This window comes from Hippocampus guttulatus, chromosome 9 (genome assembly GCF_054856545.1).
Source record: "Hippocampus guttulatus isolate MCC_2025c chromosome 9, RoL_Hgut_1.0, whole genome shotgun sequence".
Lineage (NCBI taxonomy): Eukaryota > Metazoa > Chordata > Actinopteri > Syngnathiformes > Syngnathidae > Hippocampus > Hippocampus guttulatus.
The window spans coordinates 8,492,609-8,520,509 of record NC_141269.1 but is presented as its reverse complement, the minus strand read 5'-3'; the positions used below and the strand labels follow the sequence as shown (position 1 = coordinate 8,520,509).

The 27,901-nt window shown below is 41.2% G+C and overlaps 1 protein-coding gene across 3 annotated transcripts in view; it reads left to right on the top strand.

The window, feature by feature from the left end:
* mast1a (microtubule associated serine/threonine kinase 1a) overlaps positions 1 to 27,901 on the top strand; it is a 63,273-nt gene that overhangs the window by 17,879 nt on the left and 17,493 nt on the right. For 2 of the 3 annotated variants that reach the window (XM_086119927.1, XM_086119926.1), the window contains exons 3-10: positions 12,318 to 12,406; positions 12,961 to 13,036; positions 13,356 to 13,428; positions 17,511 to 17,671; positions 19,541 to 19,616; positions 24,526 to 24,735; positions 24,818 to 24,919; positions 26,864 to 26,996. In XM_086119927.1, coding sequence (XP_085976053.1) covers positions 12,318 to 12,406; positions 12,961 to 13,036; positions 13,356 to 13,428; positions 17,511 to 17,671; positions 19,541 to 19,616; positions 24,526 to 24,735; positions 24,818 to 24,919; positions 26,864 to 26,996 — 920 coding nt within the window. Of the gene's footprint in view, positions 1 to 3,308; positions 3,639 to 12,317; positions 12,407 to 12,960; positions 13,037 to 13,355; positions 13,429 to 17,510; positions 17,672 to 19,540; positions 19,617 to 24,525; positions 24,736 to 24,817; positions 24,920 to 26,863; positions 26,997 to 27,901 lie in introns of those variants that run through there. The other variant, XM_086119928.1, reaches the window with a different exon arrangement.

Below are 27,901 nucleotides of genomic sequence, written 5' to 3'. Positions count from 1 at the left end.
GGGGTTTAATTCTCCTCTAAGAAGTATTTAGTCTTATTTTACCCTACCTATTTATTTATTTATTTATTTATTAAACACTCGTGTGAAAATGAAAATGTTAAAACTGTACTTAAACATTGCCTGTATAATGAAAAAAAGGGTTTTATGATGGGGCAGTTTCTCCCCGGAACAAATTAAATGTTCATTATTTCCAACGGGACAGAGATTCGAAATTCAACAAATATGAAATCAACCAGCACAGCGTAAACAGACCCTTACTTTAGAAGTTTCAATTGTCATTCCCTCGAACGTGTGCATGTGTCTCTGTCCATGGTTCTGAAACTCATTGTGGAGCCGTCACGCCTCTTTCTACTTTTATGTGAGAGAAAGATTTGAGTTCCCCGCTGCTAGATTGCAGCCGCAACAATTTAAACCAAATTGACTGCGCATCTTTTGTCTGCTACAGAAAAGCTGACTTGAAAAACAAAGACAGATATGGCGGCAAGGGGAGGGTGGGGGGGATTAATCCCCTGAATATGCTTATCATTTGGGGTGTGAGAATCAATTAAATCTTTTTTGAAAATTTTGTAGGCTACAGCCATGAATACATTTTATGACTGTTCTCTTGTTATCCGTCTACTTATCATATAAACCGTAGAAGCAATTGAGTATGTGTGAATGCATGGCTAAATACATTATATGTGCTTGTGTGTGTGTGCGCGCGCGTGTGTATGTGTGTGTGTGTCTTTTATTTGTCTAAGTATTCTGCATACACCTTGAGGGCAGAGGTGCTGTCTGGCAACAAGAGAGTCTGTCGATGTAGACACTCTGCATCTCGATGCATGAGTAATTACGACCCCGCTTCACTTTTACTGCCTGATTGTTGCGGCGTCTGTGTGTGTGTGTGTGTGTGTGTGTGTGTGTGTGTGTGTGTGTGTGTGTGTGTGTGTGTGTGTGTGCTTGGCCCGCTGTGTTTTGCCCGTGGCCTTTGACTTCCACCATATGTCGCAGCGGGAGATTAGGAGGAAAAAAAAACTCACTTGGGTCATCTGATGGGTGGAGCTCAAGTGTCACTTTATTCGAGGGTGAGCCACAGATATGCAATTATTGAGCTATAAAAAAATTTGTCTTGCCGTCTTCATCATATCATGACACCCGCCACTCTCTATGACCGCCCCTCCCTATATCACCACCATCCGCCTATATTTCTTCTCCACCATGTATATTTCATCCATTCCTACTCCGACGTTAGAGACGACATCCATTATTCAATTAGTCCACTCGGCACCACTGTGCAACTGTCGACCTGCGTCAGCTTTAACGTTTGCTGGGTTTGTTTAAGCTTGGGAGTTGTGAGGCAGCACGGTGTGTGTGTGTGCGTGCGTGTGCGTGTGTGTGTGTGTGTGTGTGTGTGTGTCACACAAAATGATGCTTCGCTTAATGACACACTGCTGAGCTGCTCCCGTGACATGTATGACATCCAAACTGACATTTTACTGAGGCGGTGGGTGCATTATGAGCAGAAGATTGTTTCCTACAACTACTGAGGAAAAAATACTCAACTCATCTTTATTTATAGGTTTGTTTTGTGTGAGCGTGAGTGCTCCGGGGTTCTCCCGATAGTTTTGGTGTCGGATTTACTTAGTTTGAAATCAACAATGATTACAGTACCCTGCATTTTTTAAGCCGCTAAGATTTGGACAGAAACTGTAGACAAGCAAAATTGTAACGCCAATGCTAGTGCTCAGGCAGTATCAAAGGTGTCTTGACTGGGAGACTATTATTAAAGACGAGGTCCACGTGACAGATTGTTTTCTTATTCCAAGCCACTGAGCTATCAATATGTTACTGAGGCTCTTGTTTTAAGTTGATAGGATGCCAGTATGTCGCTTCAAAGGAACACTGATGGTCTGAAAGCTAAAAATAGTTCACATCCCGGCCACTTCACAACTAGCGGCAGTTTGGTGAATACAAAAAGTAAATATTCTTCAAAAAGAGGCTTCAAGTTGTTTCTTGACACCCTCAGCTGATGGTTACTGTCAAATTAAACAGAACACGAAGCGAATTGAATACATTTGAAGGAACCACGTAGCTTCCACTCTGAATGCGAACATCCACCTTTGGCACACGGGCTAAAAATTAGCATTTTTGTGGTGGTGTTTAGCTAGCAACAGCTAGCTGAACACAAACATATTGTCCAACACAAGTAGACAGAACATACGGCAATACTCACAGGCATATATTCAAGGTTTTACAGTGACATTGGCCTGATGGCTTTAACAAGATATAAGGACCAGAAAATGTAAGATGTTGAATATTAAATTCGATTTTATACTGGGGAAAAAAAGTAACTACGCAAGAGTTTTTATTTTCTTAAAGACTTAAATGATACAGTATAATGATGCTACATATGTAATAATCCCTGAACTTATCATATTATCATATGAATCGCACTATAGAAGTGAGAAAATGTGACTAAAGCTGTAGAATTTTTTTCTAACTGTATTTTAATTATGTTAGTACTGTCTGTTTTATATAATATTATATTACATTACATAATATTACAGAGTGATAGTTTCTCATTAAGATTTTTGTTTTTTGGACGGCAGTGGGGACAGAACGGCTAATTGGAATTTTGGAATCCTTTCATTTAAATTGGGAAGCGTGAGTTCAGATCGCAGTGTTGTTTGTCACAAGCATGGTTAAGGAACAGATTAAATTTGTATTTCAATGCACCACTGTGTTCAGTGCTGTTGGTTTCTGATTAAGGCGGTGATTGTTGCATGCTTTGAATGTGACACAATGCTGCACATTGATATGTGTCTTAAAGGCCAGTCCTGTTGAAGAAGAAGTGCCTTCAAATAAAATATGAGATGAGTAGGATTTATTCATCTTGACAATATGACCATAACCGCATTGTGACTGCGCTCGACATCGGGTTACATCAGCAATTTGGCTTCAGAATTCATTTTCAATTCATCATGTTGCAAATTGACTCCCACCAGGTGTTTCATTCATTTGAAAAAAAAAAGTGCCACCCTGCTTTCCTTGTGCCAGCAAGTCAAAATGTGCACAATAACACATGCGCCCCCCGCTCACTGAAGCCGCTCAGCCCCCCCAGCACTATGCCCGCCCCACGCTGTCTGTCCTCAAATTAATCTCCGCTCGGCTGCTCTGTCATCTCTCCACCGCCTCCCTCTCTCCCTCTCGCATTCTCCCGTCTCACTCTTTCATCTTTTCGATAGTGTTGGTGCCCCCCTCCCTTACGTCTTTCCCTCCGTCTGTCGATCTGCCCCCCCCTTTGATCCACCCCTCCCATGCTCCATCTCTTCCCTGCTTGGTGCACACAATCCAGGGGATGCAGCCCTCATATTCTAAACTCTTGTCTCTTGCCTGTCTCACATCTCTGAATCTCCCTCTCTTATGTTGTGTGTGTGTGTGTGTGTGTGTGTGTGTGTGTGTGTGTGTGTGTGTTGAACTGACATGTGGGCTATAGCGGTTGCCTCTTGACTGCCTCCGTGTGTGTACACATGTGTGTGTGTGTGTGTGTGCGTGTGTGTGCGTGTTTGTGCGTGTGTGTAAGTGGAGGCTCAGCTGCGCTCATGTTCACCTGCCAACACAGCCTCTGCTGCTAGCGACATGTTTCGACGCACAAAAAGGTAACATGTCTGTTTTGTGTCTCGCTCTTGTTAGCATTTAGCTTGCTGCGTGAACTCTGCCTGTGTGTGTGTGTGTGTGTGTGTGTGTGTGTGTGTGTGTGTTATTTTCTGGTGATATTTCCATTGTCCCTGCCAGCTATCTTGCTGTCTCACAGTTGTCTCCATTTAGCTTGAGCGATATAGTGTGTGTGCGGGTGTGTGTTTTTGTCGTTTTAGCAGGCCCAGTTGCCTCTGTGTGATAAATATAACACGGAGATATGGACAACAACACTTCAGTTGCATCATGGTGATCAAGCCTGTGTGCGCGTGTGTTTGTGTGTCTATTTTTGCTTATTTTCATTAGAGTTTGAAATGAAGGACTAGGAGTGAACAATTAATCATATTCAAATCAAGATCATAATGTAGTAGAATGCAGTTGTCAAATTGCAAAGGCTGTAATTTTTGTCGGGAGGATGGTTGATTTCGGTCGGCCAGTCGGCTTTACTTTTTTTTTAGTTACATCGTGTCTAGATAAGGTAAGTCCTTAAGTGCAGTCCACATGTTCACTTATTATTTCATGAAACATGAAAAATTGAAGTGCTAAAGCCACAGATGTGTTTAAATTATTGTCATTTGATTTATGACTGGCTGACTTGTGTTTACGGCACACTTGTCTGGTAGAATTTTATCAAGTCAGTTATCAAGTTGCCGCAATTAACTTTGAAGACTGCAAGTGAAAATGTTTTGTCAGAAACAACTCGAATTGAAATAGATTAATAAAATGATTTTCATGTTAATTTGTGGATCAATTGCCCTTTTTTAGCATCAGCCAATCTTAGAAAGACCAAAACCTTTATGAATAATAAATCTGATCATTTATTGTAATAAAAAATATGCATTGTATTTTTTAATAGTATTTTGGTATCTTTCCTTTTCTGCAAAATTTATCAACAGTAATCTGAAAAAAGCTTGAAGCAAGAGAAACACACGTTGAAGAAAGTAGACATACTGGCAGACACCGAACAAGCTTGGCAATAGGCTGTGGTTTAGCTTCAAGGTCAAAGGTCACATTTTCTTGTGTTGGTGGTCAAACGGAGTGCCAGAGATGGGTAAACAGGTCAACAATGTGTCCCCACACAGATGGGAATACAATATGTGTTAGCGTTGCGTATTTTTAATGTTCTTCATGAGTGGCATGGCCAAAGGTGTGCTTGACTGTGTGTATGTGTTTATGCGCTAGCATTTTGAAGTAAAGGCATTATTGGCAGCGTCCAGGGAGTGCTTGTGGACAGCCAACAGCGAGCAGTGCAGTGCTGAGAGTGCTGTCTGCCTGGCACCAATCCTGGCATTTTCCTCTCCCCCGACACCACTCGCTATTTTCTTCCCCCTTCTCACTGTGCCTCTCCTGTTATTGCCTCTCCTTAACTCGAGACTTTCAGTTCTGGCCCCTCAAGTCCGCCATCTGTCACCTATCTTTCGATTTCCTGGCCTCTCTAATAGATGATGTGTCTGCTAGCTCTGTGTGTTTGCTGTGCAATGGTAAACATCTCAAAGGGGATGTTATTTTTGATGACTCAAACCAGCTAGTATACTTGGAACGCCTGCACAATCTAAAGCACGGCACACGCATACAGATTTTTTTACCATCTCCACCAATTTCTTTTTTTTTTTTAATTGTGAGCGGCCCCACTCATGATGAGAATAAAATGAGCATGTTCACACTATGGGGCACTTGCTCAGCGACTAGCAGCTCAGACTTTAGCTGCTGCTAAACGCTGGCAACAGGCGCCCTATAATACATCGTCAGCTAATTCAAGACATAAATTAAAACTATCTCGAAAAATAGTTTTTTTTCGGGGGGGGGCTGTTTTTTTTTTTTAGATGAAGTCCTTAGGTGTACCTAAATTTGTGGCCATTGAGTGTGTAAAAGAATAATGTTACTGTTAAGCTTTTCTGGTAAACACATCATGAAGAAGAGAAGAGAGAGGTAATGGAAAGATGGGCGACAGATGGTGGACTTCAGGGACAGAATTATGAAGGAGAGGCAACAACAATAGAAGCGTAGAGAGCAGGCTAAAGTGGAGGGAGGGGGGATAATGAGACACATTAAGGTAGTGGAAAAATAAGCAACAGAGACCTCTGCACATCCCATGTTGCTAAATAAAAGTTTTTATTAGCATATTTGAATACTGTGTATGGTATTTGCTGACAATAATGGAAGAAAAGATGAAATTATCGTTCAGTTATTGCAAATCATTATGTGTGTGTGAGCAATAAATTCCAGGCTGGTTTCATAGTTGCCAAGACGTTACAGAAGTAGATCAAATTGTCTCGTCCCCCTGCTTGAAAGGGGGATTAACGCAGTCAATAGGGTTCACCGCCAGGCCATTGCGAATGTCTGCAAAAAACAAACAAAAAAAACCTCTCATCTGAATCTGTTTTATGGCTTCTTGGATATTTCAGTTCAGGCTAACTTTGCCATCCCTAAAGAGCGCAACAAGGATGTTTTCCTGGCTAGCGTTGGGGTAATTTGTGCACACTGCCAAACAGACTTGGTGAAAAGGAAGAAAATAAGAGCAAACAACACAAAGGAAGAGGGAGCATGAGAAGTAGCAAAAGACAAGAGTGAGGTGGGATAAAAGGCACTGCCGCAGGTGATGTCTCAGCCTACATTTAAGAGAAAGCCACCGAGGTTAACCGTATCCAGGACGATAGCCTTTAAGTCACTCACTCTGTCTGCTTGTTTGGCTGAATCCTTCCTGCAGCCGTCTTCTTGCCATTTGAAGTTGCTTTGTTTGTTGACACCATATCAAAAGCAGATGCCTATCAAGTGGTATAAAAAAAAAAGATTCCTGACCGTACTTCAATGTGCTTCAAGTGATATTGTTTGAACTCAATGATAAAAAGAACACTGACATTAGCTGGCCAGTTGGTGCGCCAAGCCGCAATTTCTTCTTTTTCTGATGCTCCTAATGTGACTATAAAAAGTATTTAATCAGAAAAAATATATTTAAAACACAGCACAAAAATGTATAATAATATTTTGTATTGGTTTTTTTTCATCTGGGAAACAGTGTTGCCGCTTGTGGAGTTACTTACATGCAATTGGGGCGCCCATGGTGTCGCTTGAAGTGTACATGGAAATAGTGGATGTAGTCATTCAATCGGAATTGGGCACTTGGACCTACAGTGTAAATCCCGCTTGGAGCTCACTCCTTCCCACTGCATGTTTTTTTGTAGCAATTTATATAATATATATTGTATATATATATTATATATATATATATATAATATATATAGTATAATAATTATACTATGTTATCATAGTATATTTCAGTGAAAGTATTTTTGGCCCATTGATTTGTTTGTTTGTGAAGTTATCATGCTGACCACATTGCTATGACTCATTTTTAATGACTATCCGAAGTTTAGCAATGTAGTACTTGGATTTTTTTTTTTTTTTCTCTGCAGAATGTCCCCGGACATGCGTCCGTACATCTCTACGGTTTGTCGCACCTAATGCATATGTCCTATGTTATACATCATTCTCATTGGCATGCAAATTACATTAGGATGGTGTACAGTATATTGCATGGCTGCTCTCTTAAATAAAGCAGCTGCACCGATGTAACCAAGTACATGGAAACTTCTTTCCATCCTCGGGTCCTGTTGTTTGTACCATGACAGCACCATCTGTTGATGGCTGGTGTTCGGGTTGACCCAAACCACATCACACACGGTGTTTCTCTTTTGATAGTTTCACACACAGACATACGCAATGCAAATGCTCCTGTCAGCCGGTACACTTAATTATCCGTCGACGTGGGATTTGGGCAAGTTGCTATTTTTCACTTTCTGTGTTTGATTATTGCTTGTCAGTTGTTGTTTTTTTTTTTTTCATTACTTGCTAAGTAAACAAACTGGTATTCTCTTCAGAATGATATACTAGCACCAGGAATTATCATTTTTATATTTATAAAAGCCTCTCTTTTTTTCTCTTGCTCTCTTTTTTTTCATTTGAATATTTTCTTAACCAAATAGATGAATAGAGGATTTCATGAGGAAACTGTTGCCACGGCTGTGGATGTTGCACATTAAGTACAATAAAGACTGATCGGTGACCAGCCGTTTAGTCAAAAACGCCGCTAAAGGGGGGGTACAATGTCATGATTTTCATTTCCGCCCTACTTCCCAAACCTGTAAACACGCACTCAGGCAGTGAGAGAGAAAAAGAGAGAAGTCACCTGACAGGAAGTGTGTCTTGGTGGATCGATGGCTGAACGGTCAGGAAGTGTGGAGTGTCCTGTGTGCCCTGTGACTCAGCAGACGATAATCTTAGTGACTAGACTATTTCCATTTCCTCTCAGGGTCCAATGTTAATCCACTTTCAATTTGTCCGTTAGGTCCAGTCACATTTTTAGTTTACGGTATTTTCACTTTGATTTCCTCTTTTTCGAAGGTGCATAAACATGACTCACACCTGGAATGATGAATCTCCATTAGGGATTGGCAATATGTCCTTAAAATAAAATATCCTTTTTTTTTTCTTGCAAAACTCTTAATTAGTGCTTTGAATCAATCCTCCCTCCCTTTCACTAAAAAAAAAAAAGAAAAAAGCAAATGACAATGACATTGTTCAAAACACGTTTTTGCTTTATTTCTCCTGATGCCAAACGAACTTTGACAAAGTTCATTTCCAGAAAGTATTAATTTAGCAGTACTTCTAACATATTTTTATTTAATCTCTCTTTTCACAATAACATGTAAATAAGTACATGTGACACCTTGAGATGCGATTGGCCTGACTTAGGACCTTTTCCAGATACCAGCCATCATTCGACAAATTTTTCTTTTTTTTGGGCGGGGGGGCTAGTTTGGTTTGTGATCGCAAACTTGAGGTAAGAGCACAGTATGACGGAAGTGACCTCAACTCCACAATAAGAATCACTTTGGCTAATAATGAACAATATTTCAAAAAAGAGGCCTTCAGATGTTTAATGCCACTCCCTCTTGAAATTTACTGTCTGAGAATCTAAAACAATCGCATAGCTAAAACCTTTGTCTGCTAGCTTGCTGCTAATGCCAACACATAACGGCAAATGGATATGTAGGCTTTTGAACAACTGATATTTGAACACAAACAGCACAGCAACACATTTCGACATTTGCTATAACTGCTCACGGTCATATATTCTTTATCCTTTGCAAGGATACTGAGAGGAGCTGAGATGAGCTGTTCATCCGGCTGTTTCTTATATTTGCCTCTCAGCACATTGGCCATTTATTTGATGCCAAAACAAATTACGTTGAGTTCTGTTTACTTATGTCATGATAATACATTTTGTATACATGCTTCTTTAACTATTTATTTTATTAGAGCTAAGTCGTTCATAATTTGTGGCTCTCAATGGGAGCAAATTCATTCAGGCACAGCTTCTTTTAGAGGAGAGTCCATTATTCGAGGAAATCTTGGAATCATTTTGGGTCAGTTAATATGAGTGCGTTTTTTTTTCCCAGCTCCCATTTTACATTCACAGTCACGTCTGTAGAAGAGACCAGTGGCTCCGCGCTAGCTCAGTGCCTGCAGGGGGGATAATTGGTCGTCAAAGCTTCTGTGTGAATCATTACCGCAGACTTAATCGTTGACCTTCCTACCGCACGTTTGCTGTAGCATTAACCTGGCCGCTGACGGTCATGGAATGGGGGCAGTGAGTCACAATTAAGGCCATCACACCATTGTGTGTTTGTTTGTGTTGTTTTTGCTTTCTCTCCTACAGTATGCCAGTCACTCACCGTTACTGATACTCTAACTGTACAGAGCTATTGTTTCAAAGGAACTGATTGATTCATTATTTTGGCTTTTACTGATTTCACGACACTAGTGAGGATAAGCGGTTTGGAAAACGGATGGATGGATGATTTAATGACTTCAACCTCAGAGATAGGCGAGCCGACCCCACAGTCCCCAGACTCTGCTTCCTCAAAGGAATGCGTGTCGGTGGAGTTGAGGAGATCATCGAAGTTTTCAAATTACTTCACTTAGATTTCTTATTAGTTACTGTACATTCGCAATCTTTTACTTATTGACAACCTCACTCGAATCCCAATTTGCCAAACTTAACATACATACCAGTGCCATAACATTGCCTCCACCATGTTTGACACATGATGTGGTATACCTTGGACCATAAGCCGTTCCATTCTGTGCCTTTTCTCTTCCTCTCAGTCTAATACAAGTAGCTCTTTTTTTCATATAATTGTATAGTTTAAGGAACAGTTTTTCAAGTCTGATATTGTGTAAGGCGGACTCAGTGGCAGCCCATAACCGCCCCACACAATGGCTGCATGCGTAGTTGGCCACGATCAATCGCACTCCATCTCCCTGACAGCACCAGTGGCCACAGCACTAGTCTTCTGTCACACAAACACACTGAGCCCACATGATGGATCGCACAATGGATTATGATGGATTATACAACTGGCAAGCACATAAGACAAACACACGAAGACTTTGTTGTCCCAGCACACTCGCGGTGTTGTCATTGCGGGATGAAATCACATTTTGAAATTCAGTCTGGTGATTTCTATTTCTCGTTGTTGTGAAGACATACAAGAGCGTTTGCCTTCTCGGGGTTCAATTTGAAATGTGCTGCCACGGTTTCACGCTTCCCCTGCCGTCACCTCTTCCTCCTTCCTGAGGCATTGTTCCTCATCTTCCGTCTCGGTCAATTAATTGCACATCAAGAAAATGTGTTGTTCATTAACCTCATTTGATTTGAATTTGTTTGAATAATGTCAAGGTGGAAGGTCTTTTGCTTTGATTGAAACTATTTTCAAGTCTCACTTTAAATGTGTACGGATTCCCCCACAAGGTTAAAACCAGTAAACACTTTACCTTAACTTTGACATCAATAATGGACACACATGGTCTGACGGGATATCTGAGGAATGTAGTGTAAAACGTAGCTTTCACAGATTGGCGAAAAACATATTGGAGGGTCATAATGGTGGCATTTTGTACTCAGCGTGAAGTTTGACAAATGTAAATTTTCACTTGTGCACGTTGGAATGAGTCACGGCTACTTGTTGATTCCTGTGCGGGTCTCCCGTAGACAAGATGATTGATGAATCAGCAGTCAAGACTACACAAGAGCCTGACTGGACTGTGCTCCAGTGATTCAGCCTTTCAATGTCCGCAAATGTAAATGCGCATTTACGAGATGTGAAGGTGAACTATGGAGTAGAATGAAAAATAATTGTGTTTGTATGTACAGCAATAAAGGGAAGTTGCCTCGTGTTTTTGTCTTTCTCTCCATCCTCTCCTTCCTCTCTCCTCCTCTCAAGCCACTGACAGTGCATCCAGCTCTCCATCTAGAGCTAATGCATTTCTCCTAAATATTTCAATATGCCGCTCCTCCGTTCTGCAAGTCTGAACGCGCTCCCTTGGCCAGAGCCACAGAGGCTTACTGGCATCGATAAAATCCCACTCTGGTTTTTTGATGTCTCGCTGTGCTACAGCAAACAAGACTCCGAAAGAAAGAGAGATAAGGGAGGAGAACGTGTGGGAGGGCTTCCAGACAGTGGGCTATAGTTTACAAAGATACAGACTTTGCGTCTCGTTTGAGATATATGAAGAAATGTGTGGTTTCTTTTCTTGCACTAGCCAAACAACTGGAGCAGGCTGATGCATTCATCAAGTTTCAGTTGAGTCACTGAACAAATGAGATACTAAAGCCAGACATGAATTTTTCTCTGTTCCACATGGTTATAGAGCCACCAAGCCTATCGAAATAAAAGATTGCATAGGACAGTGTTCCAGTCTGGAGCAAAAAGTCTTTATTCCCTTGAACATTTATTATACAAGATAAGGGCAAAGGTCTTCTGGCCTCAATTGATTAATCACTAAAAGTATGTATGAGTAATGTCAGTACAAAGAAGAGTTGTAATAGTTTGGGATTTTTCTTTTTTTTTTTGTCAAGTCAAATTTATTTGTATAGCTCTTAATCACAAAGGAGTCTCAAAAGAGGCTTCACATGTTGCCCACAGTTGACAAATATGAAGACCTCCCCCTGTTCTTAACCCAACAAAGAGGCAAGGAAAAACTGAGAAAAAAAATCTGGGGGAAACACAAACCTTGAGAAGGGGCCGCAGATGGGGGAGAACCCCCCTTCCAGCCCTAGTGGGCAACATTTAACACAATTTGCTGCAATAAAGTGTTAGAAATAGTGTAAGAGCCCATTTGGTAAAATGAAGAGCTGCAGGAAGTCGTAGTTACAACTGTAGTTAGTTTTTAGCTCACTTTGACTTTAATTTTTGGTTTTTATTCTTTTAGTTTTAATTAGTTTTGAGAATGGTTTTGTTAGTTTTCAATAGTTTTTTTTATTTTATTTTTTGTAAATGCTTCATTTTATTGTAGTTTTTATTAACTTGCCCTATGATTACAATCCAGCTCACTCGCTAGCCTAATAAGGACAAGCGCTACAGAAAATGGATGGCAGGGTTGGAATATTACACACCTTAATGTTTCCTTGGTGTAAATCATGGTAAAAGCGGATATAATGTGGTTCATTTTTCAATAACATCATGTTATGTTTTCACATGAGCACGCGTGCAAGTACTGTATGCTCATGCGAATTGATTTGAACACAAACACAAGAGTCACACCAGCTAGTGAGTGATGCATTTGTGGCTGTGTTGCAGTTGCCGAACGAGTAACCGGAAAAGCCTCATCCTGACCAGTACATCGCCGACCCTGCCCAGGCCTCACTCCCCACTGCCTGGACACATCGGTCAGTATAGAAAATAATACGCTTGTGAATTACCATCATGTTGACATTTCATGCGATGCAAAAAAGTAGTCCATCTTCTTCGATCGCCATGGCAACAACAGTGATTCTATTTTCTTTGTAACAAGGCATTACTTCGATATATATATATATATATATTCGATATATATATATATATATATATATATATATATATATATATATATTTTTTTTTTTTTTAGAGGCTAAGATCACTGAATACTGCAATCTTTTGCAGAAACAAATCGACACAAAAAAATTACCACACATGTTTGGGATCATAATCTGCCAAAACGCACGTTTTAACGACTCTACAAGCAGCAATGACAACTTTTACTTCCCTCATCAAGTTTGTTAATATGATGACCTAATGTCTGTTTAGTTTGGTTGAAAATGTCTCCAAAAATGTCCCCAGCTCACATGATATTCGTCATATACTCACAATTTTATTCCCACTTTGAATGGGGGAAAACAAAATATTAGACGCAGCTCCCCACTTGATACAGCTCTTGTTGTGGTCGTTTTCTGTATGTCACTAGGAAGCAGCCCATTGGACAGCCCACGCAACTTCTCACCTAGTGGTCCCGCCCACTTCTCTTTTGCCTCTTCAAGAAGGTTTGCATCTCTTTTTTATTGGGAAGGGCTAACGCTGTGAAATTGTTGATGGGATTAATTTCACATGCACAGTGAAACAGGAGGTGATAATACACGCATGCAAAGGGGGACTGGTGCTCTTTTATCTACTGTGCGTGCGTGCGTGCGTGCGTGCGCGTGTGTGTGTGTGTGTGCGTGCGTGCGTGCGTGCGTGCGTGCGTGCGTGCGTGCGTGCGTGCGTGCGTGCGTGTGTGTGTGCGCGCTACTTAAACTGATAATAAAAATGACTCTCCAGTGCATGATGGCATTTTTGCCACTTCTTTTTCTTTGTCTCCCTCAGGCCTGATGGTCGTCGATGGTCACTGGCTTCGCTTCCATCCTCAGGATATGGCACCAATACACCCAGTTCAACGGTAAGAGTTCCTCAAAAAAAGTTTAAAAGAGCACACTTGACACTTCTGTTTGGGATTATGCCAAGTGAGCAGCATGGCTGTTTGTATATACAGTGATCCCTGGCTATTTCGCGGTTCGTTTATCGCGGTTTCAGTGCATCACGGATTTTTTCAAACAGATTCATAAATTTCTATTTTTTTTTAATTAATTCCGCAAAAAGTCCGCAAACGGTCCACAAGAAGCAGCGAAATTCAGCAAAAGAACAGCGACTCACATAGAGCAACATATACAGTACTACATGTATATGTTTACTGTATTTTGTTATTCATACACTAACCTAACCTAATTTATACATGTTTAAATCTATTAGTATACAGCATTAAGTACAGTATGTCCAATGCAATATTGATAGCCTCCAACACAACCGTGATACGAGTGAGGATAAGTGGAATAGAAATGTGTTTAATTTTTTTTCTGAAAGTGTAATACTCAGTTCAAAATTAGCCATTGTCGTTATGTCTGTGAAAACTCACACATCTGCACAAGACATAATGTGAAGTTTGCAAGCTGAGCCAGGATCGGTCGTGACCTGAGCCCCGAGTACTTGTGATGTCATTTTCGGTGGACAGCAAGTGACATTATAAATTTTTGAAGGTGTTATTTGTACATGAAATATAATGAAGTATCTAATTCATTGTAGACAAAATATAAACTTTTTTTGCTGCTGAAAATTGTGAAATGATTAAAGTATCCCTTTAACGCTTTTAGATGTTGTGCTTTTAGTTCTGTGAAGGGGTCCCCAACCTTTTTTGCCCCACGGACCGGTTTATGTCAGACAATATTTTCAGGGACCGGCATTTAAGGTGTGGCGGAAATAATACAACAAAATAATATGGCATGAGCTGCATGAAAACTGTTGTGTTTTCGAAATATAATAATAAACACAAGGAGCGTCTAATCTGGCCGCAACACTCTGATCGCTATGGTAATGTTTAATGCCTTCAAAATACGATACAACGCAAATTCAAAGTGCATTAAAATGACGACTCACCACAGCCCCGAGCTTGATTTTCTGCAACAAGACGGTCCCATCTCGGGGTAATAGGAGACAATGACACCTCAAGTATGTGGTTTATGTCCAGTCTACTCCGTAATTTTGTTTTAGTCGCCGTTGCTGCAGAAAACCCCAGCCTCACACAGGTAGGATGTCGGAAATAGCAACAGTGCTATTGTGGCGATCTCAGAGTATTCAGCCATAACTTTAATCCAGTTGTCTCGAACGTAGTTTTAAGGCCGCCGTCATTTGCGATCTCCAGCAGTTTTTTTTTTACTCATTTTGCGAGCTCCTGCGTTTTGTTTTTAGCGTAATCGGTCACGTGACGGAGAAGCGTGGCTTGACGTGTGTCAAGCGTGACACAGACGGATGTAACAGAGAATCCGGTAATTTTTCAAAATAAAACATCTGTCGTATTCCGAAATAAATAAAACTGAATTAAGGCAAGTTCTTTCTGTGCGGCCCGGTACCAAATGCCCTGCGGACCGGTACCGGTCTGCGGACCGGCGGTTGGGGACCCCTGTGCTATATAATTAAAGTTGCCTTACCCTGCATTGCCTTGGGTTGCTGCCTATCCTAGCTGGGTTAAAAAAGCAAGAAAAAAGACAAGATACATTTTAATTATTTAGTTTCAGGGGGGGAAATGGCTAAATGAATGTAACAAATCAGACAGGGCTCTTGATGCTCGGTTGGCCCAAATAACGAATGCAGCTGGCTGTGCTTGGCCTGCGGGCCATAATTTGCTCACCCATGCCTTCAAGTGCCTCTTTCCTTCTGGCAAACTGTATTTTATTTCAGCATCTGTTAAAAATAATTTGTGTCCTGTGCATGAATATTTATCTCCTCTAAAGACATTTGCGTGTTGTATACATTTTCATGTGTGAAATCACTTGCCGTTACGCCGTTCATCTCGTCGTGCTCTGAAGTTGCCTGTTCCGCTTGTTTCTTTTCGCTTTGAAAGCATTTCACGCTCCACGAGCCTCTGAGCGGCACGCGCGCACACAAAAACACAGAAGAGCATGCAAAAACTTAAAAATACCTCATCAGTTGCCAAGAAATGATTGACCTGATTTGTCTGCGCGCGTTCACTCGGTCATCTTGGAAAAAAAAAACGGGGCAGAGATAATTGAAATGAATTGTGCCTCGCAGTCACAACGTGTTCCAATAAATTTCCCTACACCTCACTGTGTTCCCTCTGGCGTGGATAGTTAATGAGGAGGGGTGGGTGGCACAGAGGTGATTAGAAAATCACTTTGGCAGACATGTCATGAGCTGTTGTGTAGCATTATGCTAACTGAAAATCTGCTATTGCCTTGGCGTCTTTTGACATTTTTTTTTTGTTTTGTTTTTGTTTTTGGTGTGTCATCACAGTGCTGTATAAACTGCTACTTAGATTGTAGCTCCCGTTTCACTCATCCTGCAGTCGATACATGTTCCTCTCCACTTCCTGCTTCATTCCTTCTTGCCTATTGGAGCCATTACTAGCCTGGTTAGCCACAGCCTCAGCCCTGCATATTGATGAGAGCAGATGAAAGGTGTGCACGCTCGTGTGGGGAGAATTCATACGTCTTCTTTAAATGCATGCATAAATTCGTCCGAAACGGGAAGTAGCGGTGCGTATAGCGTAAATAAGAACCTTTTTGAAAACTGCCACTTTTAACCTTCTCCTTGGTAAATATGAGAAAGATCTGCTGTATATTTTGCTCATGTAAATCCGGGCAGGGCAGGGCAGCGGATTAGTGGGTTGTCTTCTTCACAGTTCTGAGGATGAGGGTTTGAATTTCTGTTTCTGTGGAATTTGCATGTTCTCCCTGAGCTTATGAGGTTTTTCTCAGGGTGCTCCGGCATCGGTGTTCGGTTCACTGAATACTTTTCTTTGGATGTTAACATGAATGTAAATGCTTGTTTGTGTCTATGTGCCCTGTGATTGACTGACCGTCTGTCCAAGGCATACCCTGCATTAGAGATAATTATTCATTTTCCGAACCGCTTCATCCTCACTAGGGTCGCGGGGGGTGCTGGAGCCTATCCCAGCTGTCTCCGGGCAGTAGGCGGGGGACACCCTGAATCGGTTGCCAGCCAATCGCAGGGCACACAGAGACCAACAACCATCCACGCCCACACTCACACCTAGGGACAATTTAGATTGTTCAATCAGCCTGCCATGCATGAAAACCCACGCAGGCCCGGGGAGAACATGCAAACTCCACACAAGGAGGCCGGAGATGGAATCGAACCGGGTACCTCCGCACTGCGAAGCCAACGTGCTAACCACTGGCCTACCGGGCTGCCCTAGAGATAATTAATGGATGGATAATTTTATTTTGAATATAGTCATTCTAAATGGAGCCAAGTGATGTTGTGTGTTGGCGTGCTCTGATGTAGGCACTGCACTGTGGAATCGTTTGAAGATGAAGGTTGAAATGAGGATGAACGCTATGGAGGCACATTTGTACTGTGTGTGGTTGCTTTCTTAAGGACCCTGTGGCGTTTTCCTCTGTATGTCCATTGGGGAGGATCTGGGAAGCTTCTGTGACCGGACTTCCTGCATCCCTTGTCATTATTGCACTCTTCAGCATCCAAGTGGCTGAGAGCAGTTTCCTTAACAGCAGAAATCATTGTGTGGTCAATGCCAAGCATGACATCCCATTGGGAGGCACGTTCATTCATTCTCCTATTGATCCAGGTTGGCGTTTTCCCCGCTGAGCTGGCAGAAAAGCCGCTCTCAACCGCTCCGAAAGGCAGCAGGCCACTTTTATTGTATGAGGCTGTTTCATTCCTTGCAGTTTTAACCTTTATGTTCGTCTACTCTTCTGCCCTTCTTGATATTTTCTCTGTTCCTTCACCGCTCTCTATACTACCTTGTGTTCATGTTTTTGTTTTTTCTTGCACCCACTCACATGATGGTACACTGTGTGCTTTCCTTTCCTCCTCCTCCTCGCTTCTCCGCTCCCTCATTCACATCAATTATTAGCCGCTTCACCGGCATCAAAGGAGGAAAGAAAATCAAAAGATAAAACAAAGTCATTCTCTCTCTTCTTGGTCCAGTCGTCCAGCTCGTCCCAGGAACGTCTGCACCAGCTGCCCTTCCAGCCCACCATGGACGAGCTGCACTTCCTGTCCAAGCACTTTGGCAGCACCGAGAGCATCACGGATGACGACGGGGGCCGCCGCTCACCGCACGTCCGTCCTCGCTCTCGGAGCCTCAGGTGAAACCTCCGGCAAGGAAAAAAAAACATGTCCAAAATGTCCCGTTTCATTGAAAAATCATGAGGAATGGATGATATTCCACCTCGCACCTCTAGATGTCAGTAATTCCCTCTCTGCTGAATCAGCGGCCCATTGCTTTCTCCAGTACAGGCTGAACTCAATGGCAAAAAATACAAATGAATTCCTCTGTCTCCAACTTCATCCAGATCTGCACCAGTGTTTCACGGGTGCTTCCTTGCCCCATGCACAGCCCCTCTCCACAAATTTGTGCACTTAGTGTTACGACTGGCCCGATCTGGTGGCGTGATGAGAAATGGGTCCGATCACTGGATTTTCAGATGATCGTGTCAACTGAAAAAATTGAACCACTGGTGACTTATAACTATAAAGTGCAAAAGGTTTGGATCGTCAGAAACTCAAAATCAACTGATCCATCACAGTGTATTGCAACGAAGCACGACACATGCCCCTCAATGGCTTTGAGCGGCACTGGTGATGGCATCTGTGCAATCTGATCAGATGCTATTTTTGTCCTTCTAAGGGAAGTAAATGTACTTTGAAATCATTACCAAGTCATTTTTGAATTATAATCACTTTCTGGCAGGAAAACACAACTGACTGAAATGGTTCTATTCCAAAGTTCAAACGCAAATAGGTGTTTTTAAGAGTATTAACTCAAATAACAGCAAGTATCGTGTCATTTTCTAATTGTGGGATGTGTGCATATAAACCATTCCTGTACTTTACACTATGTATTATCTTACGATGATGATGCACTGCTGTCATGGCACCAGCACTGAGTGGCAGACTGTAATTTGGGATTAATTAAAATTTAATAATCAGGGAGGTTAAATTACCGCGGAATGTCAACGTGTCCATGCCAATCCAGTCCAAGCGATGCTGATGATTTTGCAAGCGTCATATACGGGATGCGTGGCGAGCTACATTCAAACACACAAAATTTGACTCGTCCATGAAATACAGATAAATATGCGGCACTGAAAATTGTGAAAGGGTGGCCACCAGTTTCCTGTCTGTTGATCTGCCCGCAGATTCATTTTACTACCCTATCGAGAGGTGACACATACGCTCAATATACTGTATATGCAGGCAGTTGCGAGTGACAATAAAAGCAAAAAAAATAAATAAATCTTTATCGCAGCAGTCTTGGTTGAAAGGACACACACTGCGAGCGCTGTCAAGGAGCCCACAAAACTACCAGGCCAATTTCTGTGACACATAATGGAGAAAAAAAACCCCCCTTTCTTATCCTTCTTGTGATGTGTGAATCTTGCGCCCTGCGTTTTGAGAGAGCAGCACCTCCTTTCTTTCCAGGGGTACGAGGCTCACGCTCCCTGCTTGCACACCCCGAAAATCTTCTCCCAGTACCTGACATAGGACACATCACTACTTATCAACTCTCAGCCGGCCTATTAATCCGCTCAGCGGATCCTATTTTAGATAATACTCCAGCATGTGTGCGGGCTTTGCCACAGCGCCACCCCCATTGTGTACCTTGACATGCCTCATTGTTACTATTCATATCACATCCATCTGCCAGGTTTGTCTATAGCGTGTTTGCTCACAAGACATCTTTTCATCATCATATGCTCTTTCATACCACTCAGTGTGCCATTGTAGTGTCCGTATAAATTGAAAAAAGGATTATATTAATGTTATGAGCCTCCTTTCAATGCATGTCTCTCAAAGCTGTGAATGATTTTCTTTTTCTCAAGGCGGGGGGGCAAGAGTGCGACCAAGAGTTCCACTATGCTTCCAACTGCATATTTTACTCGCTCTTTGATTTTCTCATTGAGCGATGTTTTTTAACACTCCTGCACGCTTTGCCTTTGTCTCTTTCTCCTCAGCCCGGGGCGCTCGCCATCCTGCTACGACAATGAAATAGTGATGATGAACCATGTGTACAAGGAGCGCTTCCCCAAGGTCAGACACACACACAAGACAAAGCCTTGGCTCCATATAAAAACACACTCAGGTTTACTGATATTCACCATGGCATAAATGTAGTGAATCAATTACCAGTACTCTATACAGTGCATATACAGTGTAAAATCTACTCAGACCTGTTAAATCATTCCACCTAAACCTTTTCCATTTCATTGTGACCTATATACCTTGTGAGTAAAAAGAAGCGCCTGAGATTGTTGCATGTGTGCGCAGCTTCTTATAACTGGGGATGCGATGCGGCTTTTCCCTTAATTATTCTCGCAGAAGCCTCAATGTTTTGTGCTAATTGTGACTGCTATTTCTTCATTCCCTCCATGTTGTCTAAGGCCCGAGTTCCAACTAAAAACAACAATATTCTTCAGCTGGTTCTGGGGCCTTAGATAATGTGGAAGTGGAGGAAATTATAAACAGTTGAAAATAGCAGTCATTGTTTGCACAAAAGCTTTAGCCTCTCGCTAAAAGGAAAAAAAATGGTCGGAGCATTTACGATAATAGCTGAAATTCAGAAGCACTTTTAATGGTGGCAGGTGTGTGCTGAGCGCTAACCAAGGATTTAACATGAGTTTGACTGTGATTGGTTAGTTGTGAACACAGCCACACGGCAGTTCTAAGCAGGCAGGTTATAGGTCATATAATGGTGGAAAATGTTTTATGGATGTGGATGTAAATCGATTAAAAATAGCAAATCTGTCATGTGACTTCAATAAATAAACAACGATTCATATTTGATATACTGCGGAAGGGCATTAGTAAAGTGGCACACATTTACTGTCGATGAACACAAATCTATTCTGGAGCCAACAAGTCCTTAGTTCCTGTTTGTGAACAAACACATTCACTGTGTCATGTTGATGTCCTGGGGGTTGCAGAAAACAAAACAAATCAAATCTGCAGAGGGAACAGAGGCACAAATGGCTTGAAAAGCAAACATCACAAGCTGTGAAGTGAACAGTGAGTTGACTCACTCCGTTTTTACAAATAAAGTACATGTGAGGGGTGAAGGGCATTCCTGGAGCCTTGACTCTTATCCAGCAAGGGCAACTAGCGTTTCCCACCTGTGCAGCTGTGGTTACAATTAACCTCAGATTCACATTTGTTTCAGTTGGTCAGTTAAAAAACAGAAAATCTTACATTCTGTAAAAGTAAACCACAAGAGAGACAATCGCCAGGGACCGATGTTCTGTTGGCAAAAAGTTAAAAAGAAGAACCCCCCCAGTTCAAGTCGAAATGTCCTCCAGCATACATAATCTTCATCATCGTCACTCTGGATTTACTCTAACCACGGGCTTTTTTGTAGACTTGCCAGGAAACGTGGTCTTAACAGCACCACAGTTTACAGCATCTCCATTTTGCCATTCATTTCCATTTATGATAATCAATCAAGAGCTTAAATTAGGCAACATAGAGATACAATATTATTAAAATAGCCACTAATATAGACAACAAAGAATTTACTGTTGGGGTTTTCCTAGATCTAAAAAAAGCTTTTGACACAATAGATCACAGTATATTATTGAAAAAACTAGAAAGATATGGCATTAGAGGTGTATCTTATAAATGGATAAAAAGTTATTTAGAAAACAGATATCAGTACGTGCAACTCAACAATAAAAAAACGAATCAACTGAAAATCACTCACGGAGTTCCTCAGGTGTCAGTGCTTGGTCCAAAACTATTCATCTTATATATAAATGATATCTGCAAGGTCTCAAAACAATTTAAATGTGTCCTATTTGCTGATGATACAACTTTCTACTGTTCTGGAATAAATCTGAAACAGCTCCTGACAACCGTAGAAAACAAATTAAACAAATTAAAAAACTGGGTCGACAGAAATAAATTGTCACTTAACCTGAAAAAATCGAAGTTAATTGTTTTTGGCACAAGACCAATCAAACACCAAGCTAAAATTATGGTAAACTCAATTGAGATAGAAAGAGCGTATGAAACCAAGTTTCTCGGATTAGTAATAGACTCAAAACTATGTTGGAAGCCACATATCGATAACGTAAAAAGAAAAATAGCCAAAACCGTAGGGATCCTCTACAAAACCAAGGAAGTGCTAAATAAGAGATCTTTGTACACATTATACACTTCATTATTATTACCATATATGACCTACTGTGTGGAAATATGGGGAAATGCCTGCAAAACAAACACACTCCCTATTCTCAACCTACAAAAAAAAGCAATTCGAATTATTAATAGATCAAAATATACGGAACCCACAAATCCACTATTTATCAAATTAAATACGATGAAATGTTATGACCTGGTTGACTTTAAAATCGCCCAATTAATGTACAAAGCACACAATAACCTGCTCTGCCAAAACATTCAGAAGTTTTTCGAAATTCGAGAAAGCAGCTATGATTTAAGAGGTACCAACTTATTCAAAAAACTCAAAACAAGAACAAACATCAAGCAAAGATGTGTATCTATCAAAGGTGTTAATCTGTGGAATAATCTCGAAACGGACCTGAAAATGAGTAAATCGCTTGCTGAGTTCAAAAACAAATTCAAAAAAATAGTACAAACAACCTACATCAATCAGAGTTAAAATGATAAATTCAAAACATTAAATATAATGATAAATCAGAACTAAGTTGATAAATAGAGAAAGGTATATAAATATCCATTATGAATACAAGAGAAAATTGACACAAGAGTGTCAGGGTGTGGAAGTATATAATCCCGATACAAACCAAAAGTTGTAAAAATATCACGGTTAAGGGTAAAGCATGAGCCTTAATGGAGACTTCTTTCTTCTTACTTTTTTTTTTTCTGATTGATATAAAAATGATTTATTAGATACAATCACATAACGGGGTAGGACTAGATAAGTTTTTTACTTCTTCCTACTCCCTTGAACATAATAACTGTGTTGAATGAAGATTGATTTCTTTCTTTTTACTTTTTTTATCTACCTTATTTTCTGTCAAATTATTACTGTATATATGTTTTATGTTCAATAAACAAACAAACAAACAAAAAATCTTTTCATAGTTTACCTCTCCCACTTAAATCACTTAAATGTATGAAAACAAATTTTGTAAAATATTCCCTAGTGCCAGTTTTCACTCTGGTCGTACAGTCCTTCAAATTAAAGACAAAAGGCTCTATTTTGGGAGATGGTACAGCTGCGTTTCATCATAAAAACTGACACGTCTTGATTTTTGTGCCAGTGCAGTGCCAATGGTTCATCTGTCTGCACCATGCTGGAAATTTCCATGCGCGGAGGGTGGGCCCTTTGACAGTCGCTTGGTGCATCTTACATTTTGATGGCAGGAATTCATCTAAACTTTATGCCTGTTGGAATGACATCGAAGTTTTGGTGCAGCTAGTCTAACGGCATTCGGTTACATTTGATCGGGGCACGGGCAGATGTTTTGAGTTCGGTGAACATGTATGGTGGATGTCATTTAGAAAATATGACCACAGTCCTTTGAATCATTGATAAGTCAATTAATTTCCCACTGGGGGGTGTAGGAAAGATCGGGGTGGAAGATGGTCTCCAAGTGCTCACTTCAGACCTACGATCTTCTTACCCAGCTTTACATCATCTGCAGTTCCTTTTAAGTGTACTTTGTGCGCCTTGACTTGCTGCGAGACTTGAGCAAATCACTTTCCTTTTCCGCCATGTCAAGGACTGTCAGTGTGCCCCTTGCAAGTTGCACAGAGAAAGAGGAGCAGCTTTGATTAATGCAAAATAAAGTCGGTTGTGTTCACACCCACAACAACAAGCCTCCTCGCTGCCCATCTTCAAAACCCTCCTCAAAACTCACTTGTATTCTTTGGCATTCGACTCAGCATGACTTATATTTGTTCTTGGTTTTACTGTTTGGTACGTTCTACCGTCTTTATTACCGATTTGTTTTACTGTTTATTGTATATGTTAAATTGCTCCATGTACAGCACTTTGTATGCAGCGATGGCTGTTTGAAAGTGCTCTATAAATACAGTTGACTTGACTTGACAACGCTTGCAAAATGTCAGGGGTTTTTTTTGTTTGTTTGTTTTTTTTTCAATCCGCTTGCACGCATACCAACACCGGGTCTAGACCGCCTCCATGCAGATTTAGACCACACCTCGCGCTAGACTTACGCTCCGCACAAAAATAGAGTCCAATGTATGCTTGCCGCAAGCTGTTTGTCACGCCCGCTGGAGGTCTTCTGTAAAACCGATGCATCAAACAAAAGAGAATGAAACACTGTTTATTTAAACACCAAAATGTTCAACCAACCAATATAATTTCATCTCATACAAGTCTGCATGCTGAATACCAATTCAGAATCCAAAACATTGATGGGCTAACGGAAATTACATAGATGTTCATAATTGTAACCTTAAAATAATTGCTGATTCTACCCACAGCAGCGGCAAAAGACAATCAACCTTTTATGATGATACTATAGTGTAGCCTGTACTACCGGAGACAAATTCCTTGTGTGTTCTACATACTTGGCCAATAAAGATGATTCAGATTTTATATTTACCATTTTATTTTCTGGACACCAAATTGTTCAACAAAAACATGTCGCCTAACGAAAGCCTGCTAGCTTAATGCTAGCATGTCATGGGAAACGCCACGGAGGTGTAAACAAATCCCCATTGATGTTCCAATAATTGTTACCCTTCAAACAATTGCTTGCAAATTGATTGTTTCAAAAGTGCGTGTCAAATTTATAACCCTTTGTATGAATCACTATCCAAAAAGTAACCCTCACGTTCAGAAAGGTTGGTCAACAACCTGCTTTCGATGTTTCCAGTGAAAATTACTATTGCGGCGAGTGATTAGTTAGTTAGTCACAGTTACTTTTTGAGATTCATCATCCCACTAATTTGACGACAATAGATGAATAATCTGTGTGTTGTCCTCCGCTAGGCCACAGCTCAGATGGAAGAGAGGCTAGCAGAGTTCATCCACAACTACTCCCCAGAGAGCGTTCTGCCTCTGGCTGACGGCGTCCTCAGCTTCATCCATCACCAGATAGCCGAGCTGTCTCGAGATTGCCTGACCAAATCGAGAGAGGGTCTCATAACCAGTGTTTACTTCTGTGAACTTCAGGAAAACTTGGAGAAGCTCCTGCATGACGTCAGTAACAAAGCCTCCCGTCTCTCTTTGGCTTACATGGCCGAAACTGGCTCACTCTCCGTTCATTTCCATTTGCCTTCAGGCGTACGAGCGCTCAGAGAGTTCCGAGCTCACCTTCGTCATCGAGTTGGTCAAGAAGCTCTTTATCATCATATCTCGCCCAGCCAGGCTGCTGGAGTGCTTGGTGAGACTTTCTAACTTTTATTTTTTATTTTTTTTCAAGTTGCAGACACCGCTTCGGTCAATAATCAATTGGAAGCGGGAGAGTCTTGAAATAATGAGAATCGGCGTATCACAGCAGGTAACCGCAAGGTTGCTATTTGAAGAGTCGGTTGTATTTATAGATTGAACTTAATCAATACGCTTCCATGGCTTTCTCGCCTGGAGATTGTACAAAGGTGCTACTTAACACACAAACAAAACCATTTCTTCAAAATTCAAAATCACGCCTGAAGTAAAAAACACATGTTCTTTAATACAGAACATATAACCCAGGGGTGCCAAACGCATTGTAATTCAGGGTCCGCAGACATGAGAGCCTTATTTCAATTCTTAGTGCAATTGCATTAATGGCTATGGATAATACTCAACTATAAATAAAGTTGTCATTAGCATACGTGATTATCTTAAGGCTAGCAGAAACAAAGAAAACAAGACCCACAATTGCATTTGTAGAAAATAATAAATGTATCTACAACTCAATTGAGACAAATATTCCAAGTCACGCTTTCAGGCACGGCGATTACTACAATGGACAACTTATCATGTGATCAGGTTACAGGGTGCATGAAAGGGTTAAATCAAATTTTTAATTTCGATTTCTATTCACAGTGGACTGTAATATTTTTATCCTAATGGTAAAATGTCAATATCAAACTAGAGCTAAATTAGTGTAAAAATACAGTTACGAAGATTGTTTGGTATCAGGGGAAAAGAAAAAGGATACCTTGATTTGTTTTCACTGCTTGATTGGATTTGTGTTTCAAAAAAATATATTGACCAGGCGTACGTGCTGTTGTGCTTTATAGCTGCAAGATGGTTTTTACAAAACAACTTGAACACTGTTTATCCCCCCACTGCTCATTTCTTCACAGTACATCCAAGTAGGCAGGTCTCAAGTCATGACTTTGAATACACGCAGCACTTAACTGACGTATGGCCTCGCATGTTTGTCACTGATGACGCTCCACTGACTTTTGGCTCACCATTCCGTTGCCAAGACGACCGTTGAGAAGGGGTGGATGAGGTCAGACAAGATGCGAATGAGTTTTTTGTTTTTTTTTTGTCCCGGTTCTTGAGGTTAGTGGGGATAAGACACTGATCAAATGTTCTTTTCGTATTTAAGTCAGTGCTGAGGTCTGCCGCGTTGGAAATGTCAGCCAGTCAGGAGGCTGTTAGCTACAAAAATATGATCCTTGAGAAAAGCGAGCCATCAGGGGAAGGAGATTAATCCTTCTTCTGCTGTTTCTTTTCTATTTGGTCAAGAGGGGGTGGACGTGGGGGTGTGTCGGATACATGAGAACACAGGAGGAAATGATCCCGGCAGGCCCCCCCCGGCTCTGCCTTGTAATCAAAATCACTATGTGATTCCCACAGGACAAAACAAGAAAAAGGGATAGGTTTAGAAAAGTAATTTAAAGTTGGCTGTTGTACAACACGGTCTCATTGTTTTTTTTGTGCATGTTATGACTGTAATTTGTCTTGCACTTTTGGAATTGCTGGTTACGTTGCGCTAAATGGCAAAAAATGTGCACTCAAGGACCACAACAGTATGTACTGTACATCCACACAAAAAGTCAAAAGATATGAATTGTTGTTGTCTGTTAGTATTTAGTCATGAATGATGTTTTCAGAAAGTCCCTGTCATTTTCCTTTGCCATCTTTTAGGGGATATAAACACTTGGGGAATGTGTAAATTGTCTTTCACACCTATATAAATGTGTTTGGAGACATTTTGGGTCTCACACACACACACGCACGCACGCACGCACGCACACACACGCACACACACACACAAGATAGCAAGGTAGAATTTTAACAGTTTACCCATGAATCCAATCTGCTTTTATATCTGCGCATCCGTTCTGACACATTTTGAAGCTGGTTGGTCTTTATGCTCTCGTAACAGGAATTTAATCCTGAAGAGTTCTACCATCTGTTGGAGGCTGCGGAGGACCACGCCAAGGAGGGCCAGTTGATGAAGGCGGACATCCCTCGATATATCATCAGCCAGCTCGGGCTCACCAGGGACCCCCTGGAAGGTGAGTGGGAGGGGAAAAAAGTTTTTGTTCCCACAAAAAAAGATTTTGTTGTAATTATTGCCTGCAGACATTGGCTTCTCCCAAAATATGAACTCACAGATGACAAGTTTACAAATGTCAAGGGCCCCTATTCAGCATGTTTTAGATGTCTATCTCCTTAAACACACCTCTGATTTAAATGATCGACTCATCAGCAAGTTCAGAGAAACCTGACATTGATCCTGATCATTTGAATCAGGTCGGTTGGAGGAAGAAGGCACCCAAACCATGCTGGATAGGGGCCCTCTAAAACCAGGGTTGGACACGTAGATAAACAATCCTTGATATCACCTCACACCTTGAAATCATATAGTTAATAAAAGAAGCGAAAGTGCAACGGGCCTATTGCAAAGTACAACTGTCATGACCACAGTAAAAGAAAAAAAACATAATTTTATATAGCGCACCACCAATAGTTAAAACATCGTGTAATCCCTCCACCCTTAAAAAGGATGGAAACAGCGGCCGGTGCGCTTTCAATTGCAGTATTGAACAAAATTACCCAAATAAATGCAGCTACATTTTCATACATGACCGAATGATGCGGCGTCATTTAATGCGCAGAACGGCTCACGGTGAACCAGTTAGCAGCCAGACAACTTTCCACTCTTGATTCTGTTCGTCCCACGTCACTCAACAGGCCAGGCCTCATCTTTTAGTCACACGCATGCAGTCACTAACACTCTACTGCAGACCGTGAGGATGGCGACCCCTGGTGGATAAAAATATTGCCCACAACTCACATGCATATAGTATTGATATTATGCAAAAAAAAAAAAAAAAAACTTCTAAATGGATGTAAGTGACAAATCCATTCTTGCTTCTTTGCCCCATTCCATCCGTCACGCCATTGGAGATAAATATTC